The sequence below is a fragment of the Mycteria americana genome, chromosome 5, assembly GCF_035582795.1.
Source record: "Mycteria americana isolate JAX WOST 10 ecotype Jacksonville Zoo and Gardens chromosome 5, USCA_MyAme_1.0, whole genome shotgun sequence".
In the NCBI taxonomy this organism is placed as follows: domain Eukaryota; kingdom Metazoa; phylum Chordata; class Aves; order Ciconiiformes; family Ciconiidae; genus Mycteria; species Mycteria americana.
In genome coordinates this window covers 61,898,886-61,915,002 of record NC_134369.1, presented here as the reverse complement: position 1 = coordinate 61,915,002, position 16,117 = coordinate 61,898,886, and the positions used below count along the sequence as shown (strand labels likewise).

The following is a 16,117-nucleotide window of genomic DNA, read 5'->3' as shown; positions in this document are numbered from 1 at the left end:
TGAATGAGAGAATCTAAAGCTGTAGTGCTATAAAGGAGAAAGAAAAGCTCATCTGCCTTCAATACATGTCAGAATTCAGGAGAGACCATTCTCTTCAGGGAGTTATTTAACACTCCTCAAAATTATGGAAGCTTTAATCTTTACTTAAATTCACTGGCTGTGTTAAAGTGCTCACTAATGTATTCTTCCTCCTATTTTCAATGTTCCAATAGCATAAATTAATAAGTAACAAGTAAAATGGTCAAGCCCAATATCAGTGCTTCCCCATAGGAAGGATTTTTATTTAGCTTTAGGATATACAATGTTTCCTTCCACTGAGTTTTTCCATTAACAGGACATGTGGGTTTCATTTGTATGGATTAAAAGAACCATAATAGTTTTCCCTCTTCAAAACCTTCAATGTCCCAGAACTCACAGGAAATGCTGACCTACTGATACCAGCCTTTGTTTAATGCACAGAATTTTCAACTGGCAAATATTTGACTCTGAGCTCTAATAAGAGAAGAAATAGGAGAGACAACAGCAATTTTTCACATCACATCTGTGAAATCAAGGCCAAACAGTGAAACACAGCTGAAGTGCAAGTTTTACTGATTCTAGTGAGCTCTGGCATGGGACTTTCAGCCTAAAAAGTTTTGCCTGTTCTTCTCCCTAGTTAAATCGGCTTATTAAACATGTTGCCTGTGCAAAAGCCTTGCATTTACTGTACAACTATTCTTATTATAGAAATAAGAATAGAGGTGTAAGTACTACACCAATAATAATAGAGGTGTAAGTTTTTGAGAGAATAAAAGAAGTGGGATCAATGCAGTGAGAACTTACTTTCACGAAGTAAGGGGAGATTGGGATAGGTAAGAAAGATATCAACATTAACTTTGGCAAAGAACCTATAGGCTCTGCCAGTGCATGGAATAGGCCTTGACAGCATAAAGAGATTTACTAAAGGAGCTGCGAGTAAGGACCACCTCCTACAGAGGATTCCAGCCACAAGCATTTTTACAGTCAAAGAATCACATCAGGCCCTTCCTTCGCTACTGCCACAGCAAGTTTTAGCCACAAAGAGAATTAAAAACTTGCACCAAGATATTTTAATCCAGAATGAGAACTTGTTATTTTCTGGTTCTAAGGATTAAGCAAAACCAAAGCAGCACAACCCTTAACCATTTTCCTCATACTCTGCTCAAACAAGGGAGAGACAAGCATTCTCTATCCTCTTCCATGCTAAGTGAAAGGTGCTGAGATCCCTTCCCTCCCTAAACCTAAGGCAATCATTGAGGAGGCACTCTCTTCACTTTCAGGCCATACCATTTGGTACTTTTTTGCTCTTCGCTGCCTATTTAATTCATGAAACCCAGACCAACATCCCACCACTGCCTTGGTCTACCTCCCTTTTCTCCCATAGTCTCACAGATAAGGATTTCAGAAAAGCTTTCCTGATTTTATTGCTCTTTGCTACAGCTTGCATGTGGCTGAGAAGTGAAACAAAATTAAATGCTTTCTCTGCCCCTATGTATGGGGACAGAGGAACAGCCACGTAAGAATGCTGATGTAAGAATCAGCAGTTACAGATATACCTCAGCCAAACCCGAGGTACAACTGAACATTAAGTTAAAAAAAAAAAATACACACAAGGCCTAATCTGTGCCATTTTCCCCTCAGACACAGCTAGAGCAGCATGAGCCCTCCGCATTTTACCAGCCAGCTAATCTGAAGGTGAAAGCCTCCGCAACACGACACCAAGCAACCTTCAAGCTTTAGGATCCTTTAGTCAACTAGTCCCTAAAATTTCTAGTGAGAAACAGACATAGCATCTGTGCACTCCGATAACACTATTCCATTGATTTAACTTTGAAATTACCAGCGAGACGGGACAATTTAACAGTTTCAGTCAAAAGGTCTCAGTGCACCGTATTAGGCTTATTTAGGGTTTTCCTTCTTAAACACAGAAACAAAAGAGGCATAACAAATAAACACAACGTGGCTATTTAGCCTTTAGGACCGAGAAGAGATCACAAAATTCAGGGAATAACGTTGCATTGCAAAATTATTCCTGGGTAATTCCGCAGGCCAGGAAACCAACTCTTCAATACACAAGCAGACAAAAGTTCACCTCAAACTTGTTAACTAAAAAACACACTTTTAAGGAAAAAAAAAAAAAAGAAAAGAAAAAAATGAAAAAAAAATAGTGAGACCAGTAGAGGAGGACCCAAAGCCCAGACACCAGTAAAGGAAGATCCGATGCCCATTCAGGTCATCAGAAGATTGATCGTTTACTTTGGGTGAATCTACCAAGAGCTTGCTATATTACACTGCGTACTCAAACAAAAGTGCCTGCTGATACTGTGTTAGGGCATATATTACTCAGAAAAAAATTTGTTTCTCCACATCACACGCTTCCCTCTCCCCTCCACGCCACACAGCACAGAAAGCAGTAACCTTTGTATAGGTCACTGTACGTCTATAAGTTAAAAACAGAACAATGTACAACTGAGCACATAATAGTGAGGAAGAGGCACACAGAATTTTTTCCCCCTCCATCTATTCTGATAGAGAAATGAATTGCACAAAAGAGTGTAATTCACAGGGGTGATCGAAAAGCCCAAGTATTGTTGTGATACCTGGCTAATAGCCAGTGTGATGTGCGTTTTGTGTTACAGAAACGTTGCATTTGACCTACAGATTGAAAAACAGTGTCAACTGCTGCCTAACTAACAGCTCCCCCTTCCTCCCCCCCACTTTTTCTCCTCCTCCTCCTTCCCCCCCTCCTCCCTTCCTCCTCCTGGTCAACCAAGAAATGGAGTTCCCATGTGCCAAGACCTTGTATCTTATTTTGTCAAGGAAATGAAGGGGGGAAGGAGTGGGGAAAAATTATTCTGGAAATAAATACAAGTAATATTAAACTTAAAAAAAAATCCTCTTTGCCCCCTCCCCCCCCCGAGACCTTAACAGTTAAGAACAAACATATATATTTAATAATAAAAAAGGCATCCAACATATTAGTGCACAGCCTGAGGACGATCCACGAGAAACCTTTTTCTCAAATCCACACAATAGTAACTCTCAGAATTATTCGATAAGGAGACACCGTGGCTTTCCACACCATTCTTTTTGTTTTAAGGCAAGAGGTGCGGAGGATTCAATTAAGTTTGGGCTGGGCAAAGGGACAACTCCAAACGCTAGGCTCTCCAGACAGGAGGAGGGTTTTCACTAGCTTCAACCTCCACTTACAAAGGAACAATAAAAAAAAAAAATTGCTTAGATTTCAAACTAAGGAGGTCAACAGCCTGTCTTTCTATACACGGAGATACATCAGTACTAACGTGCTTCCAGCACCTGCCTTTCAGCACAGCCCCAATTCCTTTGTTTGCTCAAAATTTGCTTCCATACCACTTTAAATTAGCTTACAAAGAACCGCAGCAGAATAGCTGGAATGTGAAACATTTTTTTTTTTTTGGAGGGGGGAGGCGAGCAGCTTCTTAGGAGGAGAGAAAATTAAAATACAGACCCAAGTCGCTTCTAAATACCTTCGAAAAAATTATATTTACAACTTGATGCCTTGTAGTTCCACCGCTACCACCGAGCTCACGGACACACCAGTCCAGGAGGGTGTAAAAAAAAAAAAAAAAAGCCCACACAAAAAGAAAGAAGAAAAAAAAAAACCACCCAACTGCCATCTCCTGCTTCTTCTAGCCCTGCCAGCTTCCCTGTTCCTCCCTGCCTGCAAAGCGCCCTCTGGAAAGCATCGAGACTTCTTTTATCAACCGGGGGGGGGGGGTGGGGGGTGGTAAGGGGGGGTCCTTGTTCTTGCTCTGGGTGCTTGGGACTAGAATTAGAGGGAATTATTTTTGGACCCCCCTCGATGAGCGGAGCCTGGGGGGGGGGAGGGGTACCCCCCCCGGGCTCCGCTCATCGAGGGGGGTCCAAAGGAATGGATGAGAAGAGTCGCCCCCCTCTAAAAAATAATAAAGACTTACCGGGGTCGAAATCGGGGACCACCGCCTGGTACTGCGGCCCGACCCTCATACCGCCGCCAGCTGAGGGAGGCAGAGGGAGAAGCGTTACCCGCGTGGGCCCGCCCGGCCCCTACCCCCCCTCCCCCCCCCCCCCCTCAGTTACCACACACCGCCAACCCCCCCTTGCTTCTCACCGTGCTCCTCATCGCTGGAGGACCCCGAGCTACCCTCCTCCCAGGAGTTGCCGCTGCTGATGCCGTTGGGGGCGGCGGATAAACTTTTGCTACCGCCGTTGTTGTTATTATTCGCGCCGGCGGCGTTGTGGTTCCTGCCCCGCCGTTTCCCCGAGACCTCCGGGCCCTTCTCGATCATGGCTGGCATTTAGGGGAGGAAGGTGGGGGGGGGGGGGGTGTGGAGAAGAAGGGAAGGGGGGGAGGAATCAGAGTTTTAAAACTCCGGGGGGGGGCTGGGGGAGGCGCCGAGGGCGGGCGGGAGCCGGGGCGGGCCGGTGCGCGGCGGCAGCGGCGCTGCTACATCCCCCACCACGATCGCCCCGAACTTTGAGGCTCATCCCAGCCCTGCGCTGGGACTCCGTTCAACCTGCACTGCTGCCTGTGACCGGCCCCGCCTCCCCTCGCTCCCGCCCCTTTCCATTGGCTAAACCTACATTTTGGGAGGCCAGCCCGCCTGCCCATTGGACGGCGTTTCCTGTCCATCGTAGCGGCCCGGTGCTTCCGTTTGCTGGGTTAGGTGGAGGCGTATCGCCGGGCCGTACGTGTGAGGGCTCCGCGATCTCTCCGCCCAACGATACCTCTCCTCCGAGGGCTGCGCCGGAGCGGAGGGGAGAGAGGCGGGTTCGCACGCCCCCACGGGAGCGGCGCTCCCCGGCCCGGCCCGCGGAGGGGGCGGCAGTGGGATCCGCCGCCCCGCTGTGAACTCAGCCCCGGGAGGAGGGTGGCGAGGGACTACTTTCCCTCCCCCCCCCCTCCCGCCGCGGCGGAAGGTTACGGCGTGGTTTGAATGGGATTCCATACAAAGCCCCCGTTGCCCCGGGGCCGTAGCTGGTGGACGCCGAGGCCGGCAGGGTCAGCGGGCGGTTGGTTGGTGTTGGGGCTCTGCGCCCGACCCAGTCGGGACGGCTTCTGCCGGCAGAGGCGGCTGCTCCGCGGGGGGAAGGGGTCCTCCGAGGGGCTGGGGGGGCCCAGCGGCCGGGAGTGCCCTGAGGAGAGTGGGGGAGCGGCGCTGAGGGTGCGGGACAGCGCAGGGGGAGGTTCACCCTTCCCGGGAGCGGAGCCCTGAGGGGATGAGAGCAGCCAGCCGGGAAACAGGCACCACAAGGACGGGGCCCCCGGGCCGCAGCCCAAGGCAGGATCAGGCCCCGTCAGCGGGGTGCTGCCGGCTTCCCCCCGCAGGCAGAGCCGCCCGCCGGGGCGTCTCGCACAGTCACAAGGAGCCGCTGAAGCTCTCGCCCCAGGCTGCGGCGGTGGTCGCCCCGAAGTGAGGTCCTCTCAAGTAACTCCTGAGCCCCCCGTCCCCTCGAGGGGCTCTTCTGCCAAGCCCAGATCCGCCCCGCGGGCCCAGCGTGAGCGACCGGCCCCGCGCCCCAAGCTGCCGTGGCTCGCGCCTTGCCCGCGAGGCGCCTGGCTCCCCGGGAGGCCTCGGCGGCGTGGCTGGGGCCGGGGCCTCGGAGCAGCCCCTTCAGCCTGCGGCGGCCTGGCAGGGCACGGAAACCCTCCCCGCATGGCTGCCGTCGTAAGATCAGGCTTTCGGAGTCGGGGGCTGCATCGTCCTACGCGTTTGTGCCTTCCCGAGCCTGACCCGGGAGCGTGTGTACTGCCCCACCGCCCGCCTCCAGCGGCAGCGTTCCCAAAAAGTGGGAAGGAGCCGGGGCGAGGGAAGGAAACAAAAGGGGAAGCGAGACCACTTTTCCTTTCCTTGTTGCACGAGGCTCCTGTCGGCGAACCCTCTCTGCTTCCGGGGATGAACTGGGGACGGGGGTCCACACCCGTCCTGGCAGAAAAGGGCAACGAAAGTATACAAACTGCTCGCTTTTATTTGCGACTTGAACTGTACAACAGGGTGAGGGAAAACAATACATAATCATGGAAAGCAGCTTGTGGGGTGTGTCTTCTATTTTCATTCAAATGAACTTCTGTAGCAAGTTTTTTTTATTGGCCCATGCAATTAAAAGTCCAATTTGACTAGCAGCGGTTATCTCCTATCAGCCAAACTGTCCCCAGCCACTCCCCTCCTCCCTCTGCCATTTTAATCCAAGAGAATTTGCACAGGGGGAGGGGGAAAGAGCGGCTGAGGGAGAGCTACGGCCTCTAGTACTGGGCTTACCGTTGCTTTTCTATATTGTGCTTAATGTTATCAAAAAGATTTCACTTCTAGGTAGTAGTTTGGAAAGGGTCCTCCTTAATTTTCGTGCACTATTTGCTCCATTAAAATTAGGGAAAGAAAAACCTTTTTGAAATGCATGGTAATTTCTTTCAGCATACTGACCTCTTTACAACATTTTCTTTCCCCTCTATACTCAGTATGTGTGTTGTGTGTATATACTGACAGACACATAATCAGTTTTCTTCATGTACACATGCATGTCCCTGTGAATATTTATTCACCACAGTTATTTATTTACAGCAGAAAAAAAAAGTTTATTTACACTACATAAAAGTAACTTTTTCTAGCTCACAAAACTAAATGTTATTAGGGGAATAATTAGCAATGCTTTTAAACCCCAGCACTGACAGCCACAAATATTTCCTGGTGCAAAGTGTATTAGTTCTTTAGCACAGAATACATTTTCATGATAGACAGGAATGCAAACATGGCAGAGTGTTCATTATCCTTATCCATACTCCAATTTCTACTCCAGAAATGCAAGGGCAGGAAGGGAACACCCAATTTTTCATTTAAAAATGAGCTTGAGTGAAATTCGAAAGGTTTTTCCATCTGCTTTGCAGGTCCCAGCCCTGGGGAAAAAAAAAAAAAAAAGCTCACCCAAGAATTAGGCTGAAGCACACCTGAATGTTCCACTTGAACTTCAACCTGAGGCCACAGACGTGCTTACACCGAGACACGTGTGTATGGCTTTGCAAATTGGGGCCTAATTTTGGTCTTCCTTCACTTCTTCTCCCTCCCTCCCTCCCTCCCTCCCTCCCTCCCTCCTCCTCTCTTCATAGCTGTTACCCGCTTAGGCCCCAGGATTAAAATCTAAGTCAACCATCTAAAATATTTATAACACGATTGCACTCTTTTAAGCTGTTGAAACGACATTTACTGCTGGCACTTCACAACTGTTTGCCTTTCCTAAAGCCGTGGCCCCGGCCCTGCGCCTGCCGGGAGCGGGGTTGAGCAGCACGATCCCGTAGGAGCGGGCTGGAGCAGCAGCGCATCCCCTGCATCCCCACCTCTGCTTGGCAGCGCCGTGACAGATGCCACCCGTGCCGAAGCCATCGCCTGGGACAGCAGGGCACACTCTGCCACTCCCGCCCACTCACCAGGCCACTCCTTATCCCCGGCAGAAGATGAGGAGATGCCCAGGAACAGGAGCGGATCGGTGCCTTCTCCCTTGGGTGCCAAGGGGTGTGTGTGTGCACTGTGCACGTGTGTGTGTCACCAGAGCAGGAAGTCTCAGGGCTGTCACCGTCACAGCCAGTTTGCACCTGTCACAGCTGTTGTCCCAGGCCAACAAAACCCTCTTCATCCCTGGCAGGGCTGCTTTTCTTTTTCAAACCTTTCTGCAGAAACTCATGAGCCCTGAACATAGCACTTCTGATGCTGATGGAGCTTTTTGTTTCTAACCATTGAGAAAATTTTTCGTGTTTGTTTTTGCTTCCTTAATGGTGCCATTGGGTTTCTTTCTGCTTCGGCTAAAAGCCTGAAGTTTTGAGAGTGTCCCAACACAGCGCTACAGATTTTGGTGGTGTTCTTGAAGGAAACTTTGAAAAATTCTTGTCTGGCCATAAAGGAAACTCTTCACAGAGTGTAGGCGAGTGTGTACACAGAGACTGTACACAAAATACAGAATTGTATTTTATTTTTCAGCAGCAACAGTGAATGCACTTTTTGCAGCTCTGACTACTGGAAATGCCAAAAGAGCAACAAATTCTACTTCTCTGGCTCATGCCGCTTGCTCTGGAGAAACCCGATGTTAAAACTTCTTGAGTTCTGCAAGGTGGGACAGATGAGGAGGAAACTCCGTGAGCACTAAGAGAGTCTCTGGTGGGTATGGGGTCATGTTTACCTGGATCAATATTTCATTTAGACACGTTAGGCCGTGATCCTACACGTGACTGCACACACCCATATGTCCTGCCAAGGATCATCAAGCCATGTGTAGGATCAGGAGGAGTTTCATATATATAATCTGTAGCAGACTGAGTCACATAAAGCAAGGACGGCATATTGCCTAGTCCCTGAGCTTGGCTGCAACTTCTGGACATTACTGTAATGTAATGGTTAACCTGTTCAGCCGTTTAGATATCAGAACAAAAGGGGAGAAAAAAAGTCTTTTCCTTATAAAGATGGTGTCACTGTTGTGTGTTTGCTGTAGCCTAACAGGTTGGGCCAGGCAGGACTGTCTTTTTAAATAATTTCTTGAAATTTGGTTATCTTTGTCAAGGGAAAAAAGCACCTCTCCTTGCCAACTTTTAAATGAAAACTTTTTATTGTCATTAACCCTGTCAGTCCCACAAGTAAAATACAGATGAAGTAGAAACGCAATGAGGATGCCTGACAACTGAGCAGACTTCATGCCCCGGACGAAAAGCGAAGCATCTTCTGCCTCTTTCTTGGTCTCCTCCCTGCCCAGGTGAGTGTTTCGTGCCTTTCACCAGGACAACAATGCTCGCCGCGCATCCCTGGGGCCGCCAGTTCTTGCAACGAAGGGTTACAAGAGCTAAAACCCTTCCTGTTTGCCCAAGTTGTAAAAAGCAGTTCTCACCTCCTGCATATTGTATTTTCCCTGAAAACAGACACACTAAAAATGCTTACCCCAGTGAAAATATGCCTGTGTGTTTACACGAGTGTATATATGTATGTATGTATGTATGTATATATACACACATATATTTGGTTGCTAGTAGTAGAAGGGACAATTAATCACGCTCTAGATTGATTGTTTTTAATACTGAAAAGCTATTAATCAGGAAAATGTTACCCTTTGAACAAGATGTTTATACAGTCAACACTATGGGTTGGGTTTTTTTCCCTGGTGCTAAGCTGCCTGCTAAAGCAGAGCAGAAATCACGTTTATAAATCTCTTACATTAGAGCTTCGTGCTCCAAGTTCGACAACAATTTTGGCTGGAATTTGGAAGGAATGCATGGGAGTTGATGCCTGGCTCTCTTTGGTTACAAGGAGACTTAGGTGTTCAAAACCCAAATCTCTGGAAGCATTTTGATGCCTAAAGATGTAAACAGACATCATACGCAAATTTCAAAAACATCTCCTTCTGCTGAAAAAATCCCAAGGGGCATCTAATTTCATTTTAATGTAACTAAAAGACCTTAAAAATCTCTCCCTAAATCTCCTGCACTCCTTTGGAAATTTGTCCTTGGAGCTTTTCAGCCTGAAAGCTGCTTTTAGAGAAGGAATAATAAGGCAAATTTTAATCCAAACTTTTATTTCCCACTGGAGAGAATGGCTCATATCCTGTAGTGAGTGGGAGGCCAGTGGAAAAAATACAGGGAGGACTGTGGTGGGAGTGTGAGGGTGCAGAGAGGCAGCTGGGGTTGGATCAGCGGGGGGAGGCAGGAGAAGGGCTGATGGCAGCTGTGGGGTGAGCACGGCAGAGCCAGGGGAGCTGCAGCATCAGAGGAAACCCCGTCTTGGCCTGCAGTGGGGCTCCTGGCTGGCCCAGAGGGGAGGCACTAAGAGCTGGCCTTGGGAGGAAGGAGAGGATGGGATTGAAATCCTGCACAGGCAGAGGCTGGCGATGCCAGGGAGAGCAGCGGGGACGGCTTGGTGCGGGCAGAGTTGCAGAGAGCACGCTGTCTGTCCCAGCAAAGTGGGAATGCAGACCCCAGTGGGTTTGTTTCAGCATCCGCACTAGGAGCTATTTCACAGCTTGTGAAGCTGAGAGGAACAGAAGTCACCCATCTGTACATGCTACTGTCAGCATCCCCTTAGCAGGGATTCAGCTCCTGGGGCATGTGGCCTTCCCCACCACCCCGTGTTGCTCCCACAGGACTCCCGTCTCGCCTTTTCCTCCTGGGAGCTTCTCTCAGCTAATTAAATTTAAGGCTGTTGAGGAGCCCTGTTCCCCCTCAGCTCCCCCAGCTCCCCAGCCAGCGGGGCTCCAGAGCGGGGGCACCCCTCACAGGCAGCACCCAGAGTGGGCAGCCCCTCTCTGCCCCCCACCCTGTACCCCTGAGCAGCCCTGAAGAAATGCTCAGGAGGAGAAGTAGGAAGGGACAGCAGTGAGAGGGGGTGAGACAGGAGCTAGGCTCTGGTGTTATTAACCCCTCCATCGCTGGTGCCTTCTTACAGAAACCAACCCTTGTATGAGGTGGGACAGGCACCTTTCCCTTCCTGAGGATGAGGAGGAGGCACGTAGCAAAATCAGAGTAGAAAGCCTCAGATAGCTGATGAGTTTGCTCCACTCAGTTCTGTGTTTAAGTAGAAAATCTCCATATCAGAAGAGAAACACAAGGTGCAAAGAGATTCATCACTCCTTACAAAAACAAATGGGGAAAAAAGGTTTCCTTTTCAGGAGCCACTTCATCGTAGGGACAACTGCAGCTAGCACAGTGCTTGCCTGGGAAGATACCACTCTCTTTTTATAAACTTCTTTTATTTCACTTCTCTCCATCATCACTATCTCAGCAGCAGGGCAGCCAGCACGCAATACTAAAGTCTGTGAGGGGAGACAGAGTTGCAGAGGACAGCTGCCATCGTTTTCAGGGTGACCGGGAGTCCAATAACTTAATTTTTCTCACAGGAGATTTCAAACAAGAAATGCACACAATCCCTTCGGGGAGCTCTTTGTTACAAGACCTAATGGGGCAAAGATTGGATGCTGTACATTAAGAGATCCAGGGGTTTAACAGTAGATATTAATTTTTAGAGCTTTGCAAGGAATACCATCCCTTGCACTTCAGCATTTAAATCAATCTCTTTTTTTTTTTTTGAGTGAGGGAAGAAGCTTTCCCCAGGAGCAGCTACTCACACAGTGCTGTGGCATTACCTTTGAGGAATGCTGCTAGTAGCAAGGCTAATGGACTAAAAGAAGCACCGGCCAGATTCAGCAGGACAACTCCTCCATGTGAGACCCTTCACGGTGGCAGCTTTCCAGGGGCCCATGTCGCTGGGATCCACTGGTGGGAGCAGAAAAGGCAGCCCAGAGAGAGGTGTCCCACCTTTGCAACCTAGCAGGCAGCCTCCTGCCTGCACCCTCCCACAGAGGCACACTGATGTCCGGGGCTCCAAGGGAAACCCTGCAGCAAAGTCCCTCAGCCAGGTGGTCTCCTACCTCCCTGGGGGTCCTCTTCACTTGCCTTGCTGCTATTGTGGTAATCCAAGCAATGGGGAAGAGAAGTCCAGCTGAGAGGCAGCTGCTTGCTCCTGAAATCCTACCCAAAAATCCCCAGTTTGACTTTCTGCCAACACAGCCCCCTTTACTCCATCATTCAGCCCAATCTCTTCCCATGACATAGGAGGATCTTAGCGAAATTCAGCCAGGGGTATCCTACAGGGCCTCTGACCACTGGCATTCCCACGGGAAAGGGAACTGTTAGAAATGCATTTGAAATAGCCCTTAAAACCTACTACCTTAAACCGCGTAGTCGTAGGTTCAAGCAAACTTTTGTAAGAGAGTAAAAATGTATAGGTTGGTATGTCCATACACACATGTGGGAGTGGAGAAAATCATCTTATTCACATCGTTCTGACGTACGTGGGGATCACTGCCGAAATCCCTGGAAATTCCCTTTGTTGTAAAACCAGTACAAGAAGGCTCAGGCCCAGTGTTTCCGTGAACATATCCCTAAGGCATAGCACAACTCATCAGGACTCTAGTGCCAACCTTTGATTTTACAGTCTCTCTTCCATTCATTCCAAATATAATCTGGAAATCTCAAATGCTAGCAATCTCAGGGGGAGGAGAGAGAAATCAAAGTTAGTTCCTCACTGCTATTTGTCTAAAGAAAACCTGCAACACACGAAAACCTGGAAAAGAAAAGAAAAAAATCAACAAGACCTCAATTTGGCATCAAGCGAGGGATCAATCACCAACTAAAAGAAACAATTCTAGAAAATGCCATGACCTAGTATCTCTTAAAAATCACAATTTAAAAAAGAGTGACATTCCTATCTGCCCCGGGCTTTTCCCTTATTAAACACCAAAAGCACCAGATACAGATGCATTTCCCCTATCCTCTCCACTAACACTGAGCACAGGGGGTGGGTGGTGTTTCTCAACGGACAACTTGTTGGTACCCTCTCACAGCCACTGCACCGCTGGGATTCATCTGAGGACACAAGAAACCTTGCACCAAACTCTTCACTCATCAGACAAAATCTTTATACCATGGTCTTCCTCTTCTCAGTTACATCGGTGTAAATCTAGAGTTTACACTGATCTGAACCTGCTCAGAGGCACTGGAAGGCTCTGGATTAATATCAAGCACAGGCATCTGCCTCCTGCTGTTTCTGTGCCTGTGGTATCAATAGTGATTTTGAAAATGATTATTTCCGTACAGGCTATAATGACTTAGAAGGAACAGTTACAGTCTGTTGTGCAAAAGTGAACAATACTCGCTTTTTTAAAACGTGGATTTTTCATACGACAGGAACTAATGGCCCTTTCAGAGCAGTTATGGTCTATCTTGTCAATTTGGTTTCTATTCATGCATGCTAAGTGAATTTTTATAGCTGAACTAGGAGTCCTTAAAAATGGGCCTTATATTGGAAATGCAGATGTGACTTGCTGTGAGTTGTGCTAGGAGAGCATCCCTGCCTCTGGGGAGCCAGAGCCAGTAAATCAGAATTCCCTTTCTCCATGCACATAACATGACTTGCAGGCACTCTTTCAACTGCACTGAGAGGCAGGAAGGAGAGGCAGAATTAGCCCCTCATTACAATAACGTTTCTCACACTTTCTCCAGCTACTCTCTGCGGGCATTAGTAGAGGGGCTCCAGCTGCCAGAAATGCTGAACACCTACATCTCCAGTTAAAAGAAATCAGAGAGCAGGGTGCTCAGCGGCTCTGAAAATCAGACCCACAGAGCTTTAAACAAAGGCTTTTATACTATTAAAAAAAAAAAAAAAAGAGCCAGGCTGACCTTAACTTTACTCTTTACCTTGAAAGCTTTGTTGTGAAAGACAATTGTATATTTTCCAGACAATCTGATTTCTCTTATGGCTTCCCCACTATAAACTGTACTGCATACATACTCACATTAATACATTTACCTGCCTGCTTCACAGCTGGAAAGAAAATGAAGCCGTCTCAATCATCTTCACATTCAGCAATAGAGAAAACTGGCTCTTTTCCCATTCAGCACCAATTAAAATGTGAAATGTGGATAACCTGATCTCCACTAGATATTCCAATCACCTACCTTGTCCAGAGTGGATACACCTCCATACTCAGTGGCAACCTGAACCTTTTCTAAGACTGGAAAAAGCAAGAGAATAGAGGCTATACAATCTTATTACTTATTTATTTAAAATGTAGCCGTGCCTCCCTTCATCTCTTGGCTCCTTACCCAAAACCTGTGTAATGAGCAACATCACAGGACCTGACCATCAGCAGGCATGACAGCTCCACTAAAATAAATGCATTTATACTGATTTACAGCAGCTGAGGATATCCAGCTGATAATCCACTGATTACAGCAGCACAGCATATCCAGGGAATACCTACCTCTCCAGAAAATAGATACACCTCTGACAATGTCTTCCCAAGGTATTTCTCACAGATCCCATGCTGTAGTGGAGTAGGAGCCATCCCCACCCCAGCTTCTCCTCCTGTCTCCATTGCTGCACCTGCTCCATTGCCCAACCACCTTGTCCTCATCAGAGGCTCTCGTCTGAAAAGGCATGGAGCCAAACCTGGCACAAACTGATCAGATATGTACAAAGGAAAATCTTGACAGCATCTGTGAATAGAGTTTAAGAGAAAGGAACAAAATAATACCACATATGTTAACAGATTGAAATGGTAGCTATGGTGACCACAGACAGACAAAGAACAAACCATTTTGACTGAATTCAGCCAATTCTTTCTGACAACAAACTGCAAGTATAAAGCAAACTTTTAAAAATCCCTAATGAAATCATTATAACAAATCCATTCGGCTCTGTTTGGCTTGTTTGCTTTTTAAATTTCAGTTGCAGCTATTACATTAAACCTATTAATCATTGATGTAGTCAAATACTTTCCACCGACTAAAAATGAGGATTTTCTCACTGTAAAAAAAACCCTTTTTCATTGTTTGCATTTTCAAAAAAAAAAAAGGCAAGGAATAGTTATTGTAAAATGACAGGCATTCATAATTCAGAGCATTTTCTTGTGCATGAGAGAGTGTCTGGGTTTTGTAGAATAAAGGCTTGTTTATAAAAGTTGGATTACTTTCCCTATCCTGATATGCAGTGTAGCTATGAAAAATTACTGTCCTGTTTATTGTGTATTACAGTGTCAAACGTCTCAGAGTCTCTTTCCTCCAGTGTGCCAGCCATTTTTTTCAGCCCTACAGAGGAGCTGACGCTCAGCGCTCTCCCATCGAAGGCTGGCCAGTTATGCCTAAGGGAACTGAACATGGGAGAGCACAGAGCTGAGCTATTGAGAGACGGAAAAGCTGCCTACTGAGAACCAGCGCTGGAAATACACAGGCAGGAGATGGGGGGGATTACTCCAGTGCCAGCACAGCCTAAGGCTGCTCAAAGTGATGCGCAGCTGCTTGCTTGCTTGCAAACTCCCACCCCAAGAGGCTTGAAGGGGCTGGAGGAGGCTCCACAGTGAATGTCACGATGGAGACTCCGGCGTATCGCCTGCTGTGGAGCATCCCACGCACACCCTGACGGAGACCCCGCTGCCTGCGGCTGCTCAGATTTAGCCTGGAGACTGCTTCAGTACAACCAAAATGAATGATGCTGCCCCTGCACCCCCCTCCCTCCACCCAGCCACACTCACTGGGTATGGTTTCAGAGCACAACACAAAATCTTACTTCGAACCTGTAGAAAAGCTGCTGTCATTTCCCTGACTGAGTGCTTAATATTTAACTCGGTGTGTTCAGTACCTTCTGCAGACTGTAAAATGCATAACAATATAGAGTTGCAATGTAGCCGTGCTTTTGATGCTCCAGGAGCAGTAACTTCAAATTTCTGTAGTGCATGGACACTTTCAGCTCTACTCTCGCATTTTCATCTGCTGAAGTTCATCGTTCTTTAAAGAACAAAACAAAACAAAACAAAACAAAAACTAGCACAGAAGTGCCCACCATTCAAACACCGCTCTTTATCTGCTGACTGAGGCTCTGGCTTAGCCTTCTGTAAATTGAATTAAGTTCCCGGCTATGCCATCGCTGCCTGCGTGACGAGGGGCACTTCACCGGCTGGCTCTGTTCTTCCTTTCCCCATGTGCTAAAACGGGACCAGGTTTAAGGCCTTTCACTTCTGCCTAGCGCGGCCCTTCCCTTTATTCTCCACCCACTCACTTTGCTTTCGCTCTTGCCAGTACAGGGGGCAGGTCCTTCAGGACTCTTCCTTACTCCGTGTGGGTACCCCAAGAGTAGAGCTGAGCGCGGGTGAGCACGTGTGCTCCCTGTCTTTTGTAAAGGGAAGGCCAGAGGAATAAGCGTTCAGTCCCGCACAGCCTCACCTGCTCAATCTGTTTGCTTTAGCTGTGGCTCGAGTGCAGCAGGAGCACATGGAGGGGGGGGGGAAGGGAAAAAAAAATAGCACTTTTTCTTTCGGTATTGCCTGGAAACAGTAAAGAAACGGTTACTTTTATTTTATGTGCAGTAAACCCTCACTAGATGGCTCCTTACAGCAAGTAAATATATTCCCTACAGAAAGAACACTGATGTGGCATAATCTGTGTGAGAGCAGAGATAGCGTGATGCTAACTGGGCTTTATCGCTGGCTGAGCGTTTTGCATGGAAAAGCAGCATATAACACGGCTGTGGGTGGGTGAGCAAGTGAGCATTTACGCGAA

The 16,117-nt window shown here is 47.8% G+C and overlaps 1 protein-coding gene and 1 long non-coding RNA gene across 8 annotated transcripts in view; one reads left to right on the top strand and one right to left on the bottom strand.

The window, feature by feature from the left end:
• The window catches only part of RCOR1 (REST corepressor 1), an 87,467-nt gene extending 83,097 nt beyond the window's left edge, over positions 1-4,370 (bottom strand). For 2 of the 4 annotated variants that reach the window (XM_075503614.1, XM_075503617.1), the window contains exons 1-2: positions 4,148-4,370; positions 3,975-4,034 (exon numbers count right to left, since the gene is read on the bottom strand). In XM_075503614.1, coding sequence (XP_075359729.1) covers positions 3,975-4,034; positions 4,148-4,334 — 247 coding nt within the window. In that variant the 5' untranslated portion in view covers positions 4,335-4,370. The remainder of the gene's footprint in view (positions 1-3,974; positions 4,035-4,147) is intronic. The other 2 variants (XM_075503615.1, XM_075503616.1) reach the window with 2 other exon arrangements.
• A 580-nt stretch (positions 4,371-4,950) lies between these two features.
• LOC142410677 (uncharacterized) lies at positions 4,951-15,341 on the top strand. Of its 4 annotated transcripts, none has more exons than XR_012776011.1 (6): positions 4,951-5,053; positions 5,366-6,074; positions 6,920-7,036; positions 8,004-8,180; positions 8,646-8,769; positions 11,092-13,788. It is a non-coding gene; the product is annotated as an uncharacterized LOC142410677 (long non-coding RNA). The 4 variants fall into 4 exon arrangements; XR_012776010.1 differs by lacking the exon at positions 4,951-5,053 and adding an exon at positions 14,597-15,341 and having other exon boundaries at positions 5,155-6,074; positions 11,092-11,223; XR_012776012.1 differs by lacking the exon at positions 4,951-5,053 and having other exon boundaries at positions 5,155-5,450.
• Positions 15,342-16,117: the final 776 nt, after the last annotated feature.